Source organism: Stegodyphus dumicola, chromosome 6, assembly GCF_044657685.1.
Source record: "Stegodyphus dumicola isolate Sdum_Otavi_A_Nest chromosome 6, ASM4465768v1".
In the NCBI taxonomy this organism is placed as follows: domain Eukaryota; kingdom Metazoa; phylum Arthropoda; class Arachnida; order Araneae; family Eresidae; genus Stegodyphus; species Stegodyphus dumicola.
In genome coordinates, this window is record NC_140773.1 from 185061824 (window position 1) to 185085148 (window position 23325).

Genomic DNA, 23325 nt, shown 5'->3' on the forward strand with positions numbered 1-23325 from the left:
CAGATGTAATCTCCAAGAATGAATTTTGTATGATTTAAAATAAATTCTAGGACACACTTATACACAATAAAACAAATACAAAATGAATTCAGTGCCTTAAATTGAGTATAATTGATGCTGCTGTGTAGAGAATTAGTAAACATTTTATGGTCAAAGTAGATTAGGTTACAAGCTGTCCGACATATCACTAGCTGTCTTTAACTGAGATCTAAAAATTTATAATGCTTTTAATATACCCCATACATATTTTAATACGTTTTTGTATTTTTTTAATATAAACAATATTTTTTTGAATTGTTGAAAAGACTACTGTGGATGCAATCCCACTCTGTTGGCTGAGATTTTTAAGCAATGGCAGTTTCTTCTGTAAGTTTTAGAAATTTTTTTGGTTTTTATTTTATTAACATGAATTAAAGTATTTTTCTATTTGGAAGTTCTCTAAGTAGGCACTACACCTGAAATAAGTAGACCTCCTGATTTACCGTAATCATTTATACTGTATTTGGAATAATACTCAATTGCATCAAGTATTGAGGAGTAATCTGTTCAGAAAATGTGACTCTGTAAAAATGATCATAAGAGAAATTGTTTGGCATGATACACTGGGGAGGTCATGGAAACATCCATTCAATAAATCTACTTTGCTACAGAGAATTGAATCAGAAGTTTCACTATAAATGCTCAGTTTTAGTCAGTAATTGTGAATGTATAGATTATTTAAAGAAGATTATTTAGTATTTTTTGTAATTTGCACTTGTATTGCAGTGCATTTATATTAAAGCCATACTGAAATTTCTCATTTTCAATACTTAAAATTTATTTAAATTTATTTATTTATTTAATATTGAATTCTTTTTAAATAAGGAAAGGCAAAGGCTAAAGTATTTCCAATGAATTTTACTGTGTGCTGTAAGAGGACAGAGACTCTATATTTTGCATACAAGTTCTTATTTTTTCTTTATACTTTTTTTAAAAAAAGTATTGTCAAAAATTAATAATTTCAAACTTGTATATTTTAGTAATTAAATTAGTTATGATATTAAAATCTATATAAAAAGCAGAGTGTACTGTATTAAAAATAAAAAATAAAGAAAGCTAAAATGATATGTTACAGTACAAAGTCTGTAATCTGGACGTCCATAATCCGGACCTCAAAGCGACAAACTTTTTTTTTTTTTTTGTATGCTTTACACATGTGCGTTTAATGTATAACAGAAGGTATAAGCTAGACTAAAATTATCTTTACTGATTCTCAGGCATTTCAGTTAATGTTGCAGATTGCGCTGTTCCTTAATCTTCTAATTGGATCTGGCTTATTATTTTTTGCAGACTGTTAGAACAATTTTATAAAATTAAGGTTGAACTTTCGATTATGTTAAAAAGTGTCCAATTCTGGAGCTGCCAAGGGATCCACAAAGCGAAAGCATATTTCGATGTCCATCAAACAAAAAGTGGAGTAGCTGCAAAAAATGGATAAAGGCATATCCGTCTCAAAATTATGTGAGGAGTATGGCATTGGAAAGTCCTCTGTATATGACACAAGAAAAAGGAACTTTTTGAATTTTTTGTGGAAGCATCTTAAACAACTTACATTGAACAAATGTTTGATAAAGTAAACAAATAAATATCAAGCTTTTTTTGGGGGGGGGGCGTAAATTTTGATACCCTTTAGAACATAATTACTCTTTATTTCATAATTTACAGTTTCATGTTTTTAATTGTATAATTTCTGCATGCCATCTGACCATATTTAAATTGATGATCTATAATCCGGAATTGTTTGAAGTTCCGACGAGTCTGGATTATGGACTTTGTACTTTATCTAAATTTTGAAAAGTAGAAATATTTTCAAGTCTAATATTATTAAAATTAATTTGTTTCAATATGTTTTATAGATATGGGATATGTCAGATCCTCAAGGGAAAGGATTCTTGGATAAGCAAGGATTCTTTGTTGCTCTTAAACTTATTGCACTTCAGCAAAATGGGAAGGATCTCACTATAGCAAATATGAGCCTTGATGTGCCGCCTCCACAAATGGTAACAATTAAACAGTAAACTATTACTTTTTAAATAAATATTTAGCAAATGTTATAAAATTTGATGCCAGAATTTTACCACTCTGTAACTTATATTCAACTACTATTTTTTATGTTGAAAATTATAATGTTGTTTAAACTAGTTGGGCTTCTTCTAGCTATGCCGTAAACCCTTGCCGAACATGGGGTTTACATCATTAACACACTACGCTTATGGCAAAATTCTGTTCCACAAAGGTAACTTTCTCTAGAGAAAAAGGGTTAGTTATAGTTCAATTTATGAAAGTATGTATAATTTACACAAACCTAAATATTATTGTAATTAAAAGGGGGAAATGAAATAAATGTTAATTAAAAGAATTTCTGTTACTGCTTGATTAGGTATATGATACAGTTATATTTTTAAAAAGCTGGTAATTTTTACTTAGAGCGATGCCTGATGTAATTAATTAAGTGTTACACAGTAAGGAGTTCAAAGTTTTTCAGTACCTCTCATAAAGTGTTCTTTCATTTCTCCCTTCATTTGGGTCAATCTCCATTATGAAATCAGACAGTTTCTGTGCCTTTCTTAACAGTTCATTTAACTTCTTGTACATTAAATGCTGTATTATCTTCTTCACTATTGGTGCTTTCTCCATCGGTGGTGTTATAAGGTAATCCAGTTTTTCATTTATCATTTAACAATCATCAGAAAATATTGCTTTTGTAACTTTCACAATTTTCTTGGCTTCATTTTCAGTCGATGGAAGTCATTTAACCCGTCAGCACATGCGTTGGGGTAAAATCCACCCCATGTGTAGTCTTTTCTTAGAGAAATAAGGGAAGATCGTATGTGATCTTTCTAGTACTTCGTGTACCTTTCCAAGAGTCGTCCAGAGGAATTTTTTCCGTGTCCTTGGGATTTTGTGTCTTCGGGGAAGGAATGTGAAGTTGAATTGTAGCTACCCCGCGCGTGTACTAACGTTTCACTTCTAGAGAGACATTCATTGAGATGAGTGCGTATGAGCGAGAATAGTAACGATTGCGGGTTCTTCTCGCTAGTCTTGAAATTGATACCGAAACTGAAGATTCCGATTCTGAGTGCAATAATATTTCTGAAAGTGCTCGCGGAACTGATTCTGACCAAAAATAGAATGATTCACATGATTTAGGGAGCATATCTTCTTTGACATAGATGATTTTTTATGTTTGAAAAGATGGAACAATTTGAAGTAAAAAATTATCCTCAAAAAACATTCGGACATGGCCGCATGATGTAGTGACACATTTACCTGGTGTTATGAAGAGCTTTAGAAATTAAAAAAATCAACTGAGCGATTATTGCAAATTTTTGATGAAGATATAATGGAAGATTTGGTAAAATCAACAAACATTTACATTTCATCAATAAGAAACAAATTCTCTAGAGAAATTGATGCACAAGAGACAAATGTAGCTGAATTGAAGGCATTTTTCCTATTATATTATGCTGGACGGCTGAGAGCAGCACCTCTCAAAGCAAAGATTTGTGGTCAGCTGAAGAAAGCGAAATAACTGTTTTTCAAATAAATGTCTATCAACCGATTCCACTTCCTGTTAAGGTGTATTAGGTTTGATGACATAAATTTACAAGCAGAGCGAAAGATGATGGCTAGACTTGCACTTACTAGAAATGTTTTTGAAATATTTATCAAAAACATATGAAAAATATATTCTTTATCTGAATATTATACTATAGACGAAAAATTAGAACCCTTTCGAGAAAGGTGCCAATTCAGACAATATATAAAAAGTAAGCTTCCAAGATATGGAATAAAAACTTTTACTTTGTGCGATTCTCATACATTTTACGCATACAACTTAGAAATTTATGCGGGTCAGCAGCCTGTCTGACTATATAGACAGTCAAATGTGGCATTGGATGTTGTACAAAGACTTATTGCATCCACAAGTGGCAGTGAAAGAAATATAACTATTGACAAGGACATTCTTTTGGCCAATGAATTATTGAAAAAGCACAAATTGACATGTTTCGGGATACTTCAAAAAGATAAGCGTGAAATTCCAGAAGAATTTCTGCCAAATAAAACAGGCTTTTGTACTCTCCGCGTTTTGGGTTTAGAGGTAAAGAATTAACTCATACTTCATATGTTCCAAAAAAGAGTAAATCGGTTCTTGTTCTATCATCCATGCATGAAGATAATCAAAGATCCATTATCTAAGGAGCAGCTCAAGCTCAAAATGATAGCTTTTTTGCAACTGTATAAAAGGTGATGTTTATACTGTTGATGAGTTATGTGGAACTTAGTCTGTTTCAAGAAAATGTCACCACCATTGCAGATATAAATGCTTTTATTATTCATCGACCAAGTGATTATTAACCGAAGTACTTTTCTGAAAGATTTAGCATTAGAGCTTGTAAAAGAACATGTCTGAAAATGGGCTGCAATTCTATCTCTCTCGAAAGAGCTCAAAACTGGAGTAAAAAGGTTGGCAGGAATAGAAGATGCAGCAGACCTTCACCCTTAGAAATTGTTTGTAAAAAAATGTTGTCACGTTATGTGAGGATTGTTCAAAACGAGATTATTTGAATAATTAAACTAAGTTAGGAGGGGGGGGGGGCGGAAAACTTACGTGTTATTTATATTTTTTAATATTCGTATTTAGAATCTATTCTTTGATATGAACAATTGTATGACATTATATTGTGTTTTAAGGAAGAAAGCTAGTAAGAATGCCGCCTTTTCAGTACTATTCCGTTTTGAGGGCCGTAAAAAAAATTCAGCGAAAATGTATGCATGAAAGCGCCAAATCTAGCAAACATGCCCATTTAACAGCGTGCCAAATCTAGTGTATGCGCTGATTTCAGATTGCGTAAGTTTATATAGTTCTATACTTCTTAGGATGCCATTGAAATACTAGTTTAATTTTTAATTCCTTTTTTGATATCCTATGGATTTAACAATTTGGGAATTGCCTATGATGAAAAGTCTGCGATAGAATTTTGGGTAAAGTGCAGAATCACCCACTGCTTGACACGTTTTTAAGAATTGCACATACTCGGTATCCATGTACACATCGACTTATTTTCACTTAAAAAAAAAATCCCAGAATTGCACAAAAATGGCACTGCATACACCCTTGACTTTATATATGTACACATCGACCTATTGACACTTAAAAAGTAAAAGAAAATTGACAAAATTATGCACATTATTCTTTAGCGATAACTCGGTAGCAAAATATTATATGAAATTAACCTTTCATCTAAATTAAAACATCAGTATTAGATAGTTATTTACTATTATACTTCCTTTCCTGCGTTAGGGTTGCCGCAATTACTTTTGGCAGCATTGGCATCAATAATACTTTGGCAATTTTTTACGGCCCTCGAAACCGAATAGTACTGCCTTTTCATATTCCTCTAATGCTTTATCAAACCAATCTTTATAATAAATACTTATGTTTAAAAAGTATGTACATATGAAAACTGATTTTTCTAATATAAGAAGTCATATATGTAGCTTATATAAGTTAGTAGTTTTGCATAAATTTCAATTTTTATGGCTTACTTTAGGTAACCAGTATGGAAATGTTTGTACAGTCAAGTCGTTAATCCGGACTCGTCGGGACTTCGGCGATTCCGGATTATAGATCATCAGTTTAAATCTTGTAAGATGGCATGCAGAATTTCTAAAATTAAAAATATGAAACCGTAATTTATGAAATAAAGAACAATTATGATCTAAAGAGTATCAAAATTTACCAAAAAAGAAAAAAAAAAAGCTTAATATTTATTTGTTTACTTTATTAAACATTTCTTTCACTGTAAGCTGTTTAGGTTGCTTCGTTTTATGTGATAATATTTTCTCTTTAATTCTATAAACAGACATAATTTCTTGTTCAGTTACAAAGTTCCGCTGTTCAAGTCCCATAATTGCTGTGCCGAGAATACCGACTAACTTGTCAATCGAAATTTTTTCTTTTTCACTAACCTCTTTGTCACCTTCTTCATGTCTTTATCCATTTTTTGCAGCAATTCCACTTTTTGTTTGACGGACATCGAAACATACTTTCGTTTTGTAGATCCTTTGGGAGCTCCAGCATTGGAAATTCTATTTGACATAATCGAAAGTTCAAGTTTACTTTTATAAAATTGTTCTTACAGTCTGCAAAAAATAATAAGCGCATCCAATTCGAAGATTAAGGAACAACGCAATCATCAATATTAACTGAAATAGATAATTAGATAATTTTAGCTTATACCGTCCGTTATACATTAAACGTGCATGCGAAAACGTATTCTGCGCTTGTGCATTCGCATATGCGCAGTCGTAAAGGTCTTACGCGCATGCGTAATCGCCTTTGCGCATGTGTCAACGTGGCGCATGCGCAGAAAGTTTTTAGTTTTGAGGTCCGGATTATGGGTTTCCAAATTAACGACTTTTGACTGTATAACTTAAAGTAAGATTATCTTGAATTAAAATTGGAAAAAAGGTTTAACAGAATTCACAAAGCTATTTGTCATTTATACATTCATTTAAAACATAGAAAATGCATTTATTTATACTTTGGGGGGTGAACTCCGAAAAACAAACACTGGGGTAAAATTTGTCCCGTGCGTGTACTAACGTAGCGCAGTGATGCGCGTCTGCTGAAGGGTGTTGGAAAATATGACTTATTGTAACCCTTTTACTGCATCATCTCCCCTCCTTGAAATGTTTATTAGGCTTGGTTCTTATTTTAAAGTAATATAGTAGTTACTTCTACTTCTTTTTCTTACTGCCACTGTTTGCGTTTTGCCACTGTTTCAACCTAATTAAGATGCAAAAACGAAAAGTGATGTTACGTCATCTGGAAAGCCGAATTGTGCCGATAGCAGATTGGTTGCCGTGAGATGACGTCATGCTTACTTCTGGTATAAGTATCTCACTTCGCTCTGGCTCAGCCCTCCAGGCAGATCTGGAGAGAAGGAAATTCCCGATAAGTAAAGTCAAGCAGTTTTCCAGACGAAGAGGAGACGCTATCGAGAAACTTCCGATTTTCCTGTTGGAGCTGAAGAAAATGAAGGAAGGATGTGCAATTCATGGACTCAACAATATGTTAAGTGTTAATATCAAGATCGAGAAGTTTGCCCCGAAAAAACGCGTAATTCAATGCTATAAATGTAAAGAATATGGACATTCGCAACATCTTTGCTCAAATCCTGAGTGATGCTGCAAGTGTGGACAGCACCATAGAAGTAAAGAATGCCCTCTAAAGCCAGAGCAAAAACCTAAGTGCATCTTCTGCTCACTACTGCATGTAAGTTCATACAGGGGTTGCCCCATGTACAAGAAGTGATATGAAGCAAAGAAGCAGCAGGCGAAGCCAGCAGCTGAGATCCCTACGCCGGCAGATTTTTCGAATTTCATCGAAACAGAGGAAGACAGCAGTAAAACCCAGATGAAACCTCTCTACAGTGATAGAGTAAAGAAAAAATTGGAAAACCCACCCACAGAGTACAAGGATATCATAAACTGGATCCAAGATCCTAAAATCAAAAAATTTCTGAACAATATGGTTGAGCACGTTGAGAATATCCGCACTGCAAAAACCATGGCTGAGAAGTTTACTGCCGGGTTCAAAGCAGCCATGACACTGATGAGATTTGCTGAAAGTGAAGAGTAATCACCAGCTTAGAAGCATTTGAGGGAATTTCACTATGTTTACGATTTCTTTTCACTTTTTCAACACACAGGTTCCCCTGTTTACAGCAGCAGAGCTCGGGGTTAGTACTTGGGTGGGTGACCACCCACGTGACTGGCCTCGACATATCATCTTTCTTCAACTAGTGAAGATACATCACAGCTTGTACGGCGGCCAGATGCTTGAACCCTCCTTCTCCAAAATCTACTTGACCAACTCACATGCATTAGCACATCTTCCTGCTTCACCTTTGTCGGTGCGGTGTAAATCACCTTAATTTTTAATTCTTCCCAATGCCTTAGGGCATATCTCCAACAGAGACGGTTAAAGTAGCAGAGGCTACTAAATGCCGCCTAACCATTCACTCGATTTCGATTGGCTCAGCCCTTCTAGTTCCTGCTTTCCTAGCTCTTGGGTGTGCGGTTTCCAGCCCCTTTTGAAGGATGCGTGCAGTCCAGTGAATAAGTTCCTTGGTTCCTGTTCACAAGATGACTATTCCTGAATAAGTTCCTTGGTTCCTGTATACAAGATGACCTTTCCAGAATAAGTTCCTTGGTTCCAGAGGCTACAATCTGAGTGACTGCCGTGTGTGGCATCCATGTTCTTCATGAAGGTGGCATTTAAAATAAGTTAGCAGCGATTCCTCGTGTTCATCTACTTACTGTAAGCGGAGTTAGGCCAGATTTAAGTGCTTTCAAGGACTTAATTTAAATTTCAGGTGCTTTCTTGACCATTAATCATGGACTTATTGAATTGTAGCCAATTTCATTTGAGACCGCATAATTTCTGTTTAGGACATTTTGTTTGTATTGAATGCCAGTATTTTTGGAGACCAGGTAAAAATTTTTTGAATTGAATGAAAGTTTGAAAATGATGGTTATATTATATTTTTTTTCTAAGACTCTGATATTGTTTAAATTTATTCTTTTTATATATATATATATATATATATTGTTAATAAATTGGTTAAGTTTGAAACCTCTTTATTGTCTTCAATGTCTGCACAACATATAATCTCAGGGAGCTTTTCTTGCTACTATTGCTAAATGTTTAATTTTATAAACTTTAAACTTTGCTTTAGCATCAAAGGGTTAAAATTGTTGCCATTTTCTGGCCAGCAAGCATTGATTATTGACAAATTCACTTATTCCCATTTAAATTTAATCATTTCTATGCTGTCTCTTATGTTGAATTCCTTTCAAAATGCAATTAGTGTGTCATGCTTTCCTTCAGTGCTATATTTTTGGACATGCCTAACATAATATACTGTGAATGTTTTTGTATTCTTTGATCCATTGCTTGGATTAAGAAATGATGTTCAGTGAAGAACTAAAACTTCTGCATATGGGTGCAATGTTATGAGATGTTCAGTAACATGTCCTGGAGCATTATAGAGAATTAGGAGAACTTTAAAGCTCAGATTTTGCTGTTCTAAGAAAGCAGAAAATTTCAACAGGAAGTTTATTTAGTCATTCTTCAAATTTTGTAAATGGCAATCTCTTTTTAAAGTGTGAAAATTTAAATATATTTTTAGGCTTATTATTTAAGTCAGGTAGAAAAATGTAACCCCTCCCCTCCACAAACACTTAAGGGCTGAAAGCATGATTGTGGCTAACATTGATCAATGTGTTGTCATTGGCCACAATGTGATTCTCTAGCCATTAGGTGTTTAGAAGTGATGTACTGGAATCTCAGTCAGGAGATTCACCTTTGATGGTACATCTGCCCCCCTTTTTTTGAAGTATTGTAATCTCTATTAGTAGACTTTGTAAAAAAATATTTTTTTCTGGTAGTCCAGGTATTAGATTATTTCAGATATTGGATATTCGAATTTTAAAATTTGTACTATATGTGATTTACACCAATAGAACCAGTCCCATAATTTTGAAAATATTCCACTGTTTGCCATTCTTTAGAAGGTAGGGTCACAATTTCAGGTCTTCTTTCCCCCTCTCAAAATACAAATGAAAAACAGAAAACAGCAATTAAAAAATATCATTCTTTGCAAAAACTAACTGGTATTCTGAGGATTCTGTTTACATGAAACCAAAGCAAAGATCTTGTGTGTGGGATGTGACATTATGGTTTTATGCTTGTCCACTATTGGCATTAAATCCCACTGTTTGGTGCAACCAAAACAAATGCTATAAAAATTTTATTAATTACTATAAAAAATAATTAATATTGTGATATGACCTCTTTCTTCATCCTCTGCCTCATAGAGAAATAACTCCACCTTCTTGTATTTTGAACATTTATTGCACAAACACAAAACGAATACTAATAACTGAAATATATAAAGTAATACAAGTTAATTTTGGTTTCATTAATGGCTCGAGCTTTCCCTATGACCTCTCTGTCGGTCTTCCTCTTGGAAACTAAACTTTTGACGCCTTCAGATTGAGAGTCAGCGCCCTTTATACATCTTCTTGGTTGGTATCACCCATACATCACAGCCCCCATCCAAGATTGAAATAGGGTGAAAGCGTATTGAAATATGACAAATTGTGGTGATGTCAAACAAAAGAGTTACTTACCTACTAAAGTCTACAAATCAGTCAGTACTGAAGATGAAATATACATAACACAATACTTATACAGGTTACTTCTACTACAAGACTTCTAAAACTGTAACATATAAATGATTAAAAATTAGTAATCAAACGATTCTAAAGCAATAGAATACATTAAGTTTCTATGGTATACTTAAAAGTTCTCTATGCGAGTAGCTGCAAAAGAAAATACACACACAAAAAAAAAACAATAATCATAGGAGTTCATAAATGTCTATAAAAAGTTTTTTTCTTTCACACAAGTCACTCAGTAGTCTCTAGGTTGGACAACACATTTGCATTGTTCAACTTAGCACCTGGGCAACGCAAAATTGTAGTATCATACTTTTGTAATGCTAAAGCCCGCGTTCTTTGTGATGAAAGTTAACGGATTGTGATCAGTTATCAGCTCCACAGGTGATCCAAAAATCCAAGTTTCAAACTTTTTCAGGCTCCAAATAACAACATAAGCTTCCCTCTCGATAATTGGCCATGCTTGTTGTGTTTTGGTTAGTTTCTGGTTGGTGTAACTAATCGGGTACAACTTTCCGTCTTTCCGTTGAGATAAGCAGGCTCCAACACCTGTTGAAGATGCATCACATTGAATTGTAAAAGGTAACCCTGGAACAGGGGTATAAAGACTAGGTGCTTTCATTAGGCATTGGAAAATCAAAATTAATGTTGCAAAGAGTGCTGCCACAGTTTTCTTCTCCAGAAAAAGGAATGTTCACAGCCAACTGCAACCACTCAAGCTCTACAATGAAAATGTACCTTGGGTGGATTACTATAAATATCTCGGAGTTTATTTGAATGCGAAACTCATCTGGGGCGTCCATATCTCATATGCCATCTCAAAAGCCAAGACTGCAAGAACCCAACTAATGTAACTGATATCAAGAACCAGCCACCTCTCCCTCCGGAGCAAAGTCCTCCTATATACCAGTACCATCATGCCAATCCTAACTTATGCTGCTCCCATCTGGGCCACAGCAGCCAATTCCCATCTGAAGAAGATCCAAGTTTTTAAAAACGTCACGCTTCACATCTTTACTAATGCTCACTGGTACGTCCATAATGAAGTACTCCATTCTGATCTTAAAATTCCTCCCCTTGATGCTTTTTTCAAGCATGTTTCGGCTAAATTTTTTCAAAGAATAGAACAGATTAGTAACCCGGTTTTGCATGCCACTCCAGCTTACAATCCGGTTCTGCCCAGTTCTGCCAAAAGACCTAGGGCTGTCATGGACAGATCTTATAACATCTTCCCTAGAAAGCCTAAAAGGGTTTGCTTGCTTGACTGGGGAAACTAATCTGATTAAATACCAGTACTTCACGGGCCTAACCCGGCTACTCTTAATTATTCTCACACCCCCAGACCTAATCTGGCTTCGTTTCACGCATGTACATCCCCGTGCTGCTCCTTAATATTTATACCTGCCCTTGCCAAGACCTTTTCTGCCAGACTTCATCAATTGTTTAAATATCTTTAATTTAAACAAAATTAAATTATTTATCTAATTTCCATAAAAATAATTACCCAGACTATTACCTTAAAAACCACAAGTACTGCTGTCTTATACAATACTTTACTGCACTCAAAAATTAAATCACAATTTAATTTGCAATACACGCTTCATTCTGCCTGCACTTAAAATTCACCCATCGGTTCTTCGCCGCTCCTAAACTTCTCCAGTTATTCCAACAGTTAACTTTAATTCTATCTCTCCACAACCGCGCTTTTTCGACTATTTCTCCTTTTTCGGTCAGTGACCCCGTTCGCCCCTACCCCGACCATCCCAAGGCTCTTAGCTAAACGCTTGAATACAGTATCTTACCTTTCCCGAAGTCCGGTTCAAGCAACTGCGCTTAACCCCATCACCTGTTTTGTCTCCATGGCAACCATTCATGCATTTCGCGTCTTGGTTGCCTCTCTATTGTTATCGAGCTCCAGCAGTTGGGGAGCTAAACGCCTTTAATTGTGATAAACTCTTCCTCTCTCCTCCTGTGTCCTAACATGAGGACTCTTAGTGATTCTTGGTTTTTTAACTTATCTGCTCTTTCATCAACTTTAGCGACTGCTTCTCTTTTATTTAATTCATTTCTCTGAACGAAGATGTGGAGGTAATTGCAATTAATTGCAAAGGTACTCCGTAATTCAAACGCCTTGCTCCTTGGTCCATTAGGCATTTATTTAATTTATCGAATGCTTCGTCGTGTTTTTCTGTCCAGTACAGCTCTTCAGGACTTCTTCTTTTGGTGAGCTTGGTTAATGGATAAGCTGTTTCAGCATAATGTGGAATGTAATCTGTGTAATAATTACATAGGCCTAGAATGCTTCTCAGTTGTTTCTTTGTTTGAGGTTTAGCTTATTTCTGGATAGCCTCCACTTTCTCTGGATCAGTACAATGACTGCCGGGCCCGATGATATGTCCTAGATACTTAATGTGAGTTTTAGAGAAGGAACATTTCTTGAGATTTACGGAAAACTTTAGTTCTAACAGTTTTGAAGAAATAATGTCAAGATGTCCTAAATGTTCATTCCAACTATTTGAATAAATTGCTATGTCATCGACGTAGGCTCGAGCAAAATGTTTGTATTTATCAAGGGCTTGGTTCATCACTCTCTGAAATGTTGCAGAGGCGTTGCTTAGCCTGAAAGGCATGACTTTAAATTGATACTGAGCCCGATGTGTCTTGAAGCATGCTAATTCTTGACTTTCTCTTTCTAGTTGTATGGCCCAATAGCTTTTTTGAGTAAATCAATGGTGGATATCACTTTGGCTTTTCCAGATTTCTTCAGTCAATCCCAATGACAACATTTCTTCGATTTGTTTGTCTACTTGCGGCTTCAATGCTTCAGGGATTCGATAAACATATAGCTTCTTTCTTTCAGTGTCATTTAATCTTATTTTATGTTCTCCTGCTTTGGCAATTTGTACCTTATTTATAAATAAGTTTTCATATTTTCTTAAAAAGTTCATCATGTCATTCCTTTTATCATCATCTAAATGGCTTAAGTCTACTTTGCTAAGATGAAAATGAGTGAACTTGTCACTCACACTGGGTGTGGGATGGACTTCTCCTACAGGGTTCGTAGCGGTCGTTACAAGTGCTTATAAGTCCTTATATTTGAAAATAAAATATAAAGGCCCTTATAGGTGCTTACTTTTTCTTTAAAGCCCTTATTTTTTGTTTTTAGTGCTTATTTTTTGCTTTTAGTGCTTTTTTTAATGAACGTGCATTTTTCCCCCATACCAAAGCCAAAACTAAATAAACAACTTTTCTTCCTTATATGGAACGTCAGATGGTGAACCATACTCCCGGAAATAAGCTTTTCCCCCTTTCTCTGCATTAACGTAACCTATGGTGCACGCGAGAGTACAGACAGGTGCACATCGTTCTATTGGTCAAAGAATTGCGAAAACCGTAGAAAATTCCGGTGCATTCAATATTCTTTTCCTCCCACCCAAATACTACACACGTTTGAATTTCTATCAAGATTTTAATAATTTGGATTCTCGTTCCGCGTGGTCTGTTCATATTCGTGTTTATTATGATCGTTATGCTTATATTATGAGCATATGTATGAATATTTATAATAATATAGTTTCAGTAGCTGCTGAAGTGTAGATAAACTTCCAAAAATGGGTGTATTTTTACACAGATTAGCTTTCTAAGGAATGTGGTGGAATGGCTTAAATAAAAGGAAAGTAATCGAATAGTCAAAATAAATTCCCCCCCTTTTTTAAATTGCCAATACATTATACAGTATGAAGGTTGGTAGGTTCCACCCTTTCTCTGCAAAATCTCTAATATTGAAGTAGCGGACTTTTTTTTTTTTTTTTTTTTTTTTTTTTTTGTGTGTGTCACTGTCTAATCTGGATTGAATAGGACTAAAAGTTTTGCGGTCTACCCAATCCAAGCAAAGAAGATTCTATTCCGGAAATTTAACATAGTCTGTTCAAAATTAGAATCAAAAACACCCCAGTTGAGTCTCTTTCTTTTCCTTTATTTAGTTCTTATTTTCCAAATACCAGCAGCTGTTGATTCCGATTGCATAATATCACGGATGGAAGAATGCACGTATTGCGCAATAACATTTGCGGTATTTTGCAGAGATAATTAATTTTGATGTTCAGTCTGAGATTTATTTATGAACACTTAAAAGAATTTTACTGTGCTTTCTAAGCAGAATATTTCTCAGTTCCGTTGGTCTATTTTTATATGATGCGCATATTGAAATGTCAAAATCATTTATTTAGCCGAGAAATCTAAAGAACAGCTAAAATCTCCCCCCTCCTGTTTTTCCAGTTACGCTCGACTGTACGGAATATTTGGCAATTTCCAAGTATGTGGGTTAGTTAAGCTTTTACTGTTAAAGGATGACTGCATGAAGCAATTTTCCCTCTCCTGATTTCAGAAATGTTCCTTTTTTTTTTTTACTTAAATTACTTTGCTTGGAATATATGTTAAGGGAAAACTGTTATGCAATGAAAATTTAGAAAATGTTCAGAACTTTGATTTAAGTTAAATTATTTAAATATTAATATGAGTGGAAAAATAAATTGTATTTATTATTAGGTGCCAAGCGAATACAATTAATATGGCTTATTATTATTTATTTTCTATATTTTGAACTGAAATTTCATCATTAAATCTTGTAATATAGTTTAGTTCTGCATAGTTTTTTTCTCTCATTTTAAACTAATTCTGTAAATTAAACTGTCATTTAAAATAAAAAAAAAAAATTAATTGTACCATCTGTCATCTCTTATTGTACCATCTGTCAGTTTGACTCTGTAAGAATCTGGATTACAACGAGATACTATTTCTGCAGGTCCTGCCCATCTGGCATATAATTTATTACTGGAATCTGGAACCAGCAGGTACACTTGATCTCCAGGATTGAATTCTTTATATATCGCTCTTCGATTAGCATATCTTGCATATGCACCTTGTTTCAATTCTGCTATTATGAATGCTTGCTCTGCTGCTATTTCTAAATTCATTTTTAGCTCCTATAGATATTCAACAGCACTTTTACCCAATTTTATTGGTAATGGAATTGCTTCTGACCATGATGATTTTAATACTGACAACGGACCTCTGGCTTCTCTTCCATACATTAATTTAAATGGGGATACTCCCGTAGTACAATTTGGAATTTCGCGGAAAGCGAATAGCAGGTATGGAATGTGTTGTCCCAATTTTTAGAGTCGTTTCTAATGATATGATAAAGCATACGTTTTAGAACTTGGTTATACTGTTCAACTAATCTTGAACTTTGTGGATGTCCTGGTGTTGCAAATCTAGGACTTGCTCCTAATCTGGCATGAAATTCTTGTGTTAATTCTGCAACAAAATTGGTGCCTTGGTCGCTAGCTATTACCCGAGGTATGCCTGCTCTCATAAAGATTTCTTATAATGTGTCACATGTTGATTTTGCTGTAATTGTTCTCAAAGGGACAGCTTCTGGCCACCTAGAGTGTTGGTCGACTAAACATAGTGCATATTTGTGTTTACATGCTGATGGAGGTTCAATTGTACCGATTATATCTACGTTCAGTGTGTCAAATGGAAATTCAGGTCTCTGAACTGGAACTATGGGTATACAATCGCTGGTTCTTTCTCTACTTTGTAATTGACATTCTTTACAAGTTTTACAGTATTCTTCAATATCTTGTGACATGTTTGGCCAATAAAATGAATAACGAATCCTTTCTTTTGTTTTTCTCATACCTGAATGATTTGCAAAAATGGATTCGTGAGCTAATTTTAAAAATTGTTTCCTTCTAACTTTAGGCACTACCAATTGACTAACTTTTTCTCAGGAAGTTCTTTCGTTATGATAAATCAAATCATACATTAAAAATATTTATTTTTATTTTTTTGCACGTCTTTATAGATATTGCGTAATGTCTCATATTCCCTTTGCTGTTTAAAAATACTGGCATCCAAATGTTGACCCACATTTAATATATTCTCACTTTCATTTTCACCCTGAATGTAACTTATGACTAAATTTTGCTCTTTTTAAGTCATAAATAAATCAATGCAGCTTTCACCTTGGAATTGTTTTGACTGATGTCCTCACTTCCCGTATCTGTGATGAAGACACTGTGTCGCAATCAAGATTGGCGCTAAGCAGATGTGATTCAGAGGTCAATAAATCATAAACATTTGGAGTAATTACGCAGGGTATATGAAGTTTTTCTGTTAAAGCTAATATTTCAACAGATTTCAATAAATTAGGGTTATCAACATTTCTGATGGATATAGGAATTCTAGCCACTTTAGCTGAGATGGTTTCTCCAAATGCGGAAATTAGGTCAATATTACAGTTGTTCTCAATAGAGAAATTTGATATGTGTTTCGGATTTATAACAGAAATCTCGGCATCTGAATCAATTATAGCTTGGATTTCGTTACCTGCAACTCAAGTATTTACCTTTTGAAATGGTTGCATAAAAATTTCATTTGACAAGCACGAAGATCCGATTTTTGCTATTACTTTATCACTAGTATTTTTCTCTAGTGTTTCCTTTTTTAGAAGAGTATTTGTTTTTTCCGATTTGTTTCTTTGTGGACAAGCTTTCACGAGGTGCGTTAATTTTCCACATATGTAACAGTTTTTTGGGTGGATATTTATTTTTATTTATGTTGTTTCTCATATGAGGCGGAATGTATTTCGATTCTCTTGAAGAATGGGATGATTTAGCTATGTTTTCGTTAGTGTTAAAAGCGATTTCGTTTAATGATTTGCCTTTGTTTACAAAATATAGGTCAACTTCTTTAGCTAAATCCTTAGGTTTTAACCAATTTTCTCCTGTTTTAATATTAATGTAAGTTACCATTTCTCTATCTAACGTTTGGAAAAGTTTGTCAAAAATCATTAGCTGACAAAGTGTATCAAAATCATTAACTTCGCATAATTGACAGTAATACTGGAAGTTTGCAGACGGTCTAGAAGTGAACTGAACATGTGACTCTCTAGGATCACGTCGTGCTCTTCGGTAATTCATAAGCAGTTGGTTGATATTCTCTTAATACTTGTTTTTTAATGGGTTCATAACATTTTAGTTCTTCATTATTAATGTAAAATAACATATTAGTTGCCTTATCCCCTAAAATGTTAATCAAAATTTCGGATTTGAGCTCCTGTGGTACATTTTTAGTTACGAATGCTCTCTTTAATGTTTGAGAAAACAAATTGAAGTTTTCCAATTTTCCTGGAATAGGAATAGTTAATGTTTTAACACTCTTTATCAAATTTTCCAATAATTTCTCGAACCTGTAATCATTCTTTATCTGCACGAGATCCATCTTTACCTGTGTTCGATCCATCTTTAGCTGTGTTCTGACTTCTATCTTTTTCCAATTCTAATTCTTTCTCTAGCGCTTTATTTTTAGTTTCTCAAATTCAATCTTTTGAGCTTCTAAGACTAACTGTGCATCCCTAGCTTTTATTTCATTTTCAATTTTTTTAGCTTTTAGGGCTAACTGTGTACCCTAGCTTTTATTTCATTTTCTTCTCTAATTTTTCTTTCCTCAACTATTGAGTTTAATAATCCAATTACAAATTCTGGTATCATCTTTAAATATTTTACTGTCCTCAATTTTACCTTTTAATTGGACCACTGCTAAACCAACAGTTTGTGTATTTTCAATTTCACCAAGAAGGTTTACTAAATCTTCTTTCTTAGTATTCTTATAAATTTTTAATTTATATGTATTATATATATATATATATATATATCTTCAGTACATCTATACTTTAAGTAAAATAAAATCAAAAGCTTCCTACCTGCTTCTCTTGAAGTTTCTCTACTGTCATCTAAAGCTCTGGTTTGAGTGGGAGAGTGTGTAATATCACCCCTTTCTTCATCCTCCGCCTCATAGAAAAGTAAATCCACTTTTTGTATTTTGAACATTTATTGCACAAACACAAAAATAGTACTAAACTACAATACTAATAACTGAAATACGAGGGCTATCCAGAAAGTAGATTACGTTTTGGAATAAAAAAATAAACAAAGTATAGGAAACAAATTTTATTATATACAGATGAAAGCCACACTCAAATACTACTTTTCTACATAGTCACCATACAAATTAAGGCATTTATCGTAGCGATGTACGAGCTTGGAAATTCCTTCGTCGAAAAATTCGGCCGCCTGCGCCTTCAACCACTTCGTTACCTCTTCTTGCCTTCCATCTTGCACAAAACTTGTGGTAACCAAGGTTTTCGCTGATGATTTCGTGCAACAAACTTCGCGAAATTTGTGGAAAACTCAAAGAAAGTTCCGTTATTGTGAAATTTCGATTTTCACAGACTTTAGCATCGACTTTTTCGAGAAGTTCGGCGGTCACTATGCTGGGTCTCCCACTTCGATCTTCGTCGTGAACATTGATTCGGCCATTTTGAAATCTTATGACCCACTGACGCACTCCACCTTCAGTGATAATGTTGTCCCCATACACTTCACGAAGCTGCCGATAGATTTCTATCGGTTTACAGTTTTTTGCAGTCAGAAACCTTATTACTGAGCGCACCTCGCAGCTCGCGGGATTTTCAATTAACGCAGACATTTCAAACCGTCACAGTATCTGAACGGAGCACAGCACGAACCTCTCACTAGCACGGCTAGATGCAGACTGAGCTGCGCAACGCTCTGACCCCAAGATGGCCGCGCTAGCCCCGCCCCTAGCGGACACAGACGGAAACGTAATCTACTTCCTGGATGGCCCTCGTATATAAAGTAATACAAGCTAATATCGGTTTCATTAATGGCTCCCGCGAGCTTTCCTTATGACCTTTCTGTCAGTCTCCCGCTGGGAAACTAAACTTTTGGCGCCTTCAGATTTTCAGCCCTCAGATTTGGCGCCTTCAGAACAAGGTGCATATGCAAGATACGCCTCTATACATCTTGTTGGTTGGTGTCACCCATACATCACAAATATAATGCTAAAGAAATAAGTATCTATTATTATGTACAATCTGGAAATGAACATGCTTCCATTCCATACTTTTTAAAATCTTCTATGTGTTTAAAAAGAATTTAGAATTACATAATAAAATATGCTTTTTATAAACAAAGTTTAACAGTTTATGTTATGAGTTGCAGCACTTTAGTTTATAATATTAACCCAGCTCTTTAAACATATTTGAACCTTAAGTTCCTTAATAATAAGTGAAAATGAGCCACATGTACATCTTATAGCTGATGTATAGCTTAAGCGAATCATTTTAAAATGAAGAGTGTATTTTCAGCTCTCGTTTTCACTTTTTCAACACATTCTTCCTAGATACTTCCGCATCTTGAAGAAAAGGTATCTTACTGACTGATTTTCCTTAAATTGAGTTTTTTTCTTCCTTGTACAAAGTAAAAAGGAAGTATTGTAATTACGAAAAGTTTCAGGCAGCATATTTCAACAAAAATATCCATTTTGACTACTATGAAATGAAATTTAACGATGTTTTTGTGTGACATCTGTACATAAGGACAGAATAAAAACTCTTTTCCTCCCCCCCCCAAAAAAATAAAACTGCTTTAAAATTAATTCTGAAGATAATTTTTTGTGGTGTCTGTACGTACGTATCTCGCATGACTCAAAAACGAGTTAGCCTCAGAACGTTGAAATTTTGTATGTAGGACTGCTATAACATGTAGATGTGCACCTCATATTTTGGTAGCAATTGATCGCACCAAACGTATATAAATATATTTATATATATATCCACTCTATTACCCTGCTCAGTGATCTCAGTTTCTTTACTCTTATATGTTTGTAAATTGTGCATTTTTTGCTTTAAAAATGATTGAATTGTGTTGTTCTTATCTTCCGGTTTAGGTTTTTATGCCTTTAGTAAATCTGCAAGCAATATTTGTACAATTATCAATAATTTAAAAGCTGTTTAAGTGCGGTTAAGCCTCATTTTTAAATAACATGGTGGACATATTTTTTTACATTTGAAACAGCAGAATAGTAGATTTGCTGCCAATCTAGATAGACTAAGCTTCGCAACAACAAAGATAACGCCCTCATTTATTTTTGTGAATAAAATCATGCTTAATCCTCTCTGAATTTTTTTCGAGGAAATAAGTGTTTAAGATTTGCTTCGTAATTTTTAATATAGATATTTTGAGTTTTATGAATTTTTGCCTTGTCGCGAAGTTAGAACTGAATTAATTGAATGAGAAATAGTAAACCGTCTGTGAAAAACTTTTTTTTTTTTTTGCTTAATTTCTTTTATACATCGTTCTAAATTTATTATAGTATTTGAATGGAACATGTGGCAATGATTAGATAATTCTTCAAATGATATAAATTTTTTTGTGCATTCTGAGTTATAATATGAATGAAATATAATGCTATTAAGTGAACCGAGCGCCAGAGTGTCACTATGGTAAAAGCATGTAGTGAATTTTAAAGAGTGCATTTATTCTTTTGTGATTTATGCGCTATCGACGAAGTAGATTTAATTTAATTCAATAAGTTTAAATGAAATGCAAGAAAAAATGCGTATAATTTAATATTCCATGCAAGGAAGTCATGTAGTGTACACATCAGATTTTTTTTTTATTTTCCTGAGGCTGATTTTGGTAATTTTATGTGAGATTATTTTAATTTAGGTAAAAGTCTAACATTAAACTAGTATAGGTTTGTCTGCCTCTCTGTTAGATATCAGTTGCTTTATTTTGTCATATTGTGTATACATTATAATTTAGGGTTGTTATTAATATGTTAAAATCTATTTTAATAAATTTCATTTGAGCTATCATTAGATATAATATTTGCACATCTCTCTTTATACTGTACATTAAAAAAGAATAATCAGTTATTTAATATTCATTATTGTATTAGCAGATTGTGGTACTTGAAAGCCTTCACCTGAAAATATCTGCTGTTGCAGAAATAATTAAATTGTGAATAACAGCGATTAACTTTAATAAGAATTTAGTCAAAATGTAACTAATTTTTTGAATGGTATTCATGTTAGATGCATCTCTGCATCAGTATTTCAAAGTCCTTTTTCAAAATTATCACAGGAAAAATGCAGTAATTAACAAAACATACAAAATAAATTTTAAAAAATAAATTAACCAATCATAACTTTGTAGTTATTTAAGTAATATAAATTATAGCATTTCATTGAAATTAATGTCATTAAAAATGTGAAAGCAATTCAAATATTAAAATTAAAGAAGTTATTAAACCTTCAGTTTAAAGAAGGAAAAAAAGAAAAATATTTGTATTACATATTTTTTCAATCATTGTTAGTACATAAAAATTGCTCAATATATAATGCACATTTAGGTCAAAATGAGAATCTGTGCTATATTTATGTGTTCTATCTTGATTTTAAATTTTTTGCTAATGACTGAGAAGGGTATATACTTAATCACAATTGCATTTTCTAGCAGTTATTCAGTTTTCAAAAAATTCAAGAAATATTTAAACTGATCAAATCACAAACTTTCTCCTTTTAAAATGATTTTATAATGAAAACAGTTCATCTGTATCTTCATATTCATTTGGATATTTATTTTACTATATATATTTATATAAACTGTAATTTTATCGTAGCAAACTTTAAGTGGCAGAAACTCTCCTGCTGTGGACTGGACTATAAAGGTAAGAGAAAAGTCATTAAATTTTATATTTGTGAAATTTCTTCTGTGTGAACAAAAGCAAGTGACATTGTTCTTAATTTTTAGCCTGTTGAAAGGAAAAAATATGAAGAAATGTTTTATTCTATGGGTCCTGTTTCAGGCAAATTACCTGGAGATAAAGTTAAACCAGTAAGTAACATTTCTTATTTTCATATTTAAAATTAGGAAGTTTTTATTATAATATTTACAGAATTTTTGGACTAATTTTTTTCAACCAATCTAAGTTAAGGTGCTAAGTAATAATTTCTGACAAGCCTACACAAAATTGTCTGTGTACTGAAGGAAGTTTAAACACTTTTTATTTATTATTTTATGTAATATTCACTTTGTTAAGAAATTGAAGATGGAACAGTGGGAAATATTGGTTTCTCTCCTGCTTGGGGCTATTGTCATCAGCGGCATAGCTAGGGTGGGGCAAGAGTGGTACACCTGTCCCTGGGCGCAGCATCCAGGCAGTGCCAAATACATGCTACAAAATTTTTTAATGAAATGTTTTCCATTCTAGGCACATAGAAAGGGGCGCAAATTCTTCAGCTGTCTCTGGGCGCTGGAATCCTAGCTATGCCACTGATTGTCATCAAACTTTGTTATTGAAAAAAAATGTATAAATTGTTCTTAATCATTTTTCACCAAATTCTAAAACTGTGATGTCCTACATACCTAGAATATAATGAAAATTCTCAGGAAACCATGAGTATGGAAAGAAAATATAAATATAAAGCAACTGAACTAAGTGAGGAAATTTTTCTTAATAGAAAAGTATTACATATTTGAAAAATGATAACTTATCATGCATACATCATGTATTTATGTATATATAATAGCTGCTACAGGTTATTAACTATACCCTCTCCTTAATCAACATAAAAACATAATTTTAAGGAGTTATAGCATGATTTTGGTGCCATAGGCCCAGGCAGTAATGATTTTGGGGCCATAAGTCCTTTGAGTTTGCAAGCAAATGTAAATTTATTTGATTTCAGAGCCATAGTCTATTTAAAACAAAAAGTAGAACTTAACTATTTTCTGTAAATTAACTATACAGTGCAGAAAATTTGCAAAATTATAAACTAGTATGATATAATATTTTCGTGAATAAAAGTGTTTATGAGAATTTTTCAGCAACAAAGCAAGTAAAATGTTTTAGCAAATGAAACCAGTAAAATGAGAAAACAAAATTATTCATCTTCCCCCCCCCCTATAAAACAGACAGAGTATGTGGTAATAGTTCTAAAAAGAACTTTTTTTCTCATGAAACAAGCAGGAAGTCAAGTGAAAAGAGCTGAAGAATTCTGAAAATAACTTTTTGCGATCTACACTTTGGGAAGCCCTGGTTTATAGTTTACTACTATTGATTAATAATAGTACTGATTTATAGTGTATAAATCTGTTT

General features: G+C 33.6%; 1 protein-coding gene across 3 annotated transcripts in view; it reads left to right on the top strand.

Moving 5' to 3' along the window:
- Positions 1 to 23325, top strand: part of LOC118192352 (epidermal growth factor receptor substrate 15-like 1) — a 149652-nt gene that overhangs the window by 12787 nt on the left and 113540 nt on the right. For all 3 annotated transcript variants that reach the window (XM_035363296.2, XM_035363297.2, XM_085819268.1), the window contains exons 4-6: positions 1896 to 2039; positions 21847 to 21894; positions 21978 to 22061. In XM_035363296.2, coding sequence (XP_035219187.2) covers positions 1896 to 2039; positions 21847 to 21894; positions 21978 to 22061 — 276 coding nt within the window. The remainder of the gene's footprint in view (positions 1 to 1895; positions 2040 to 21846; positions 21895 to 21977; positions 22062 to 23325) is intronic.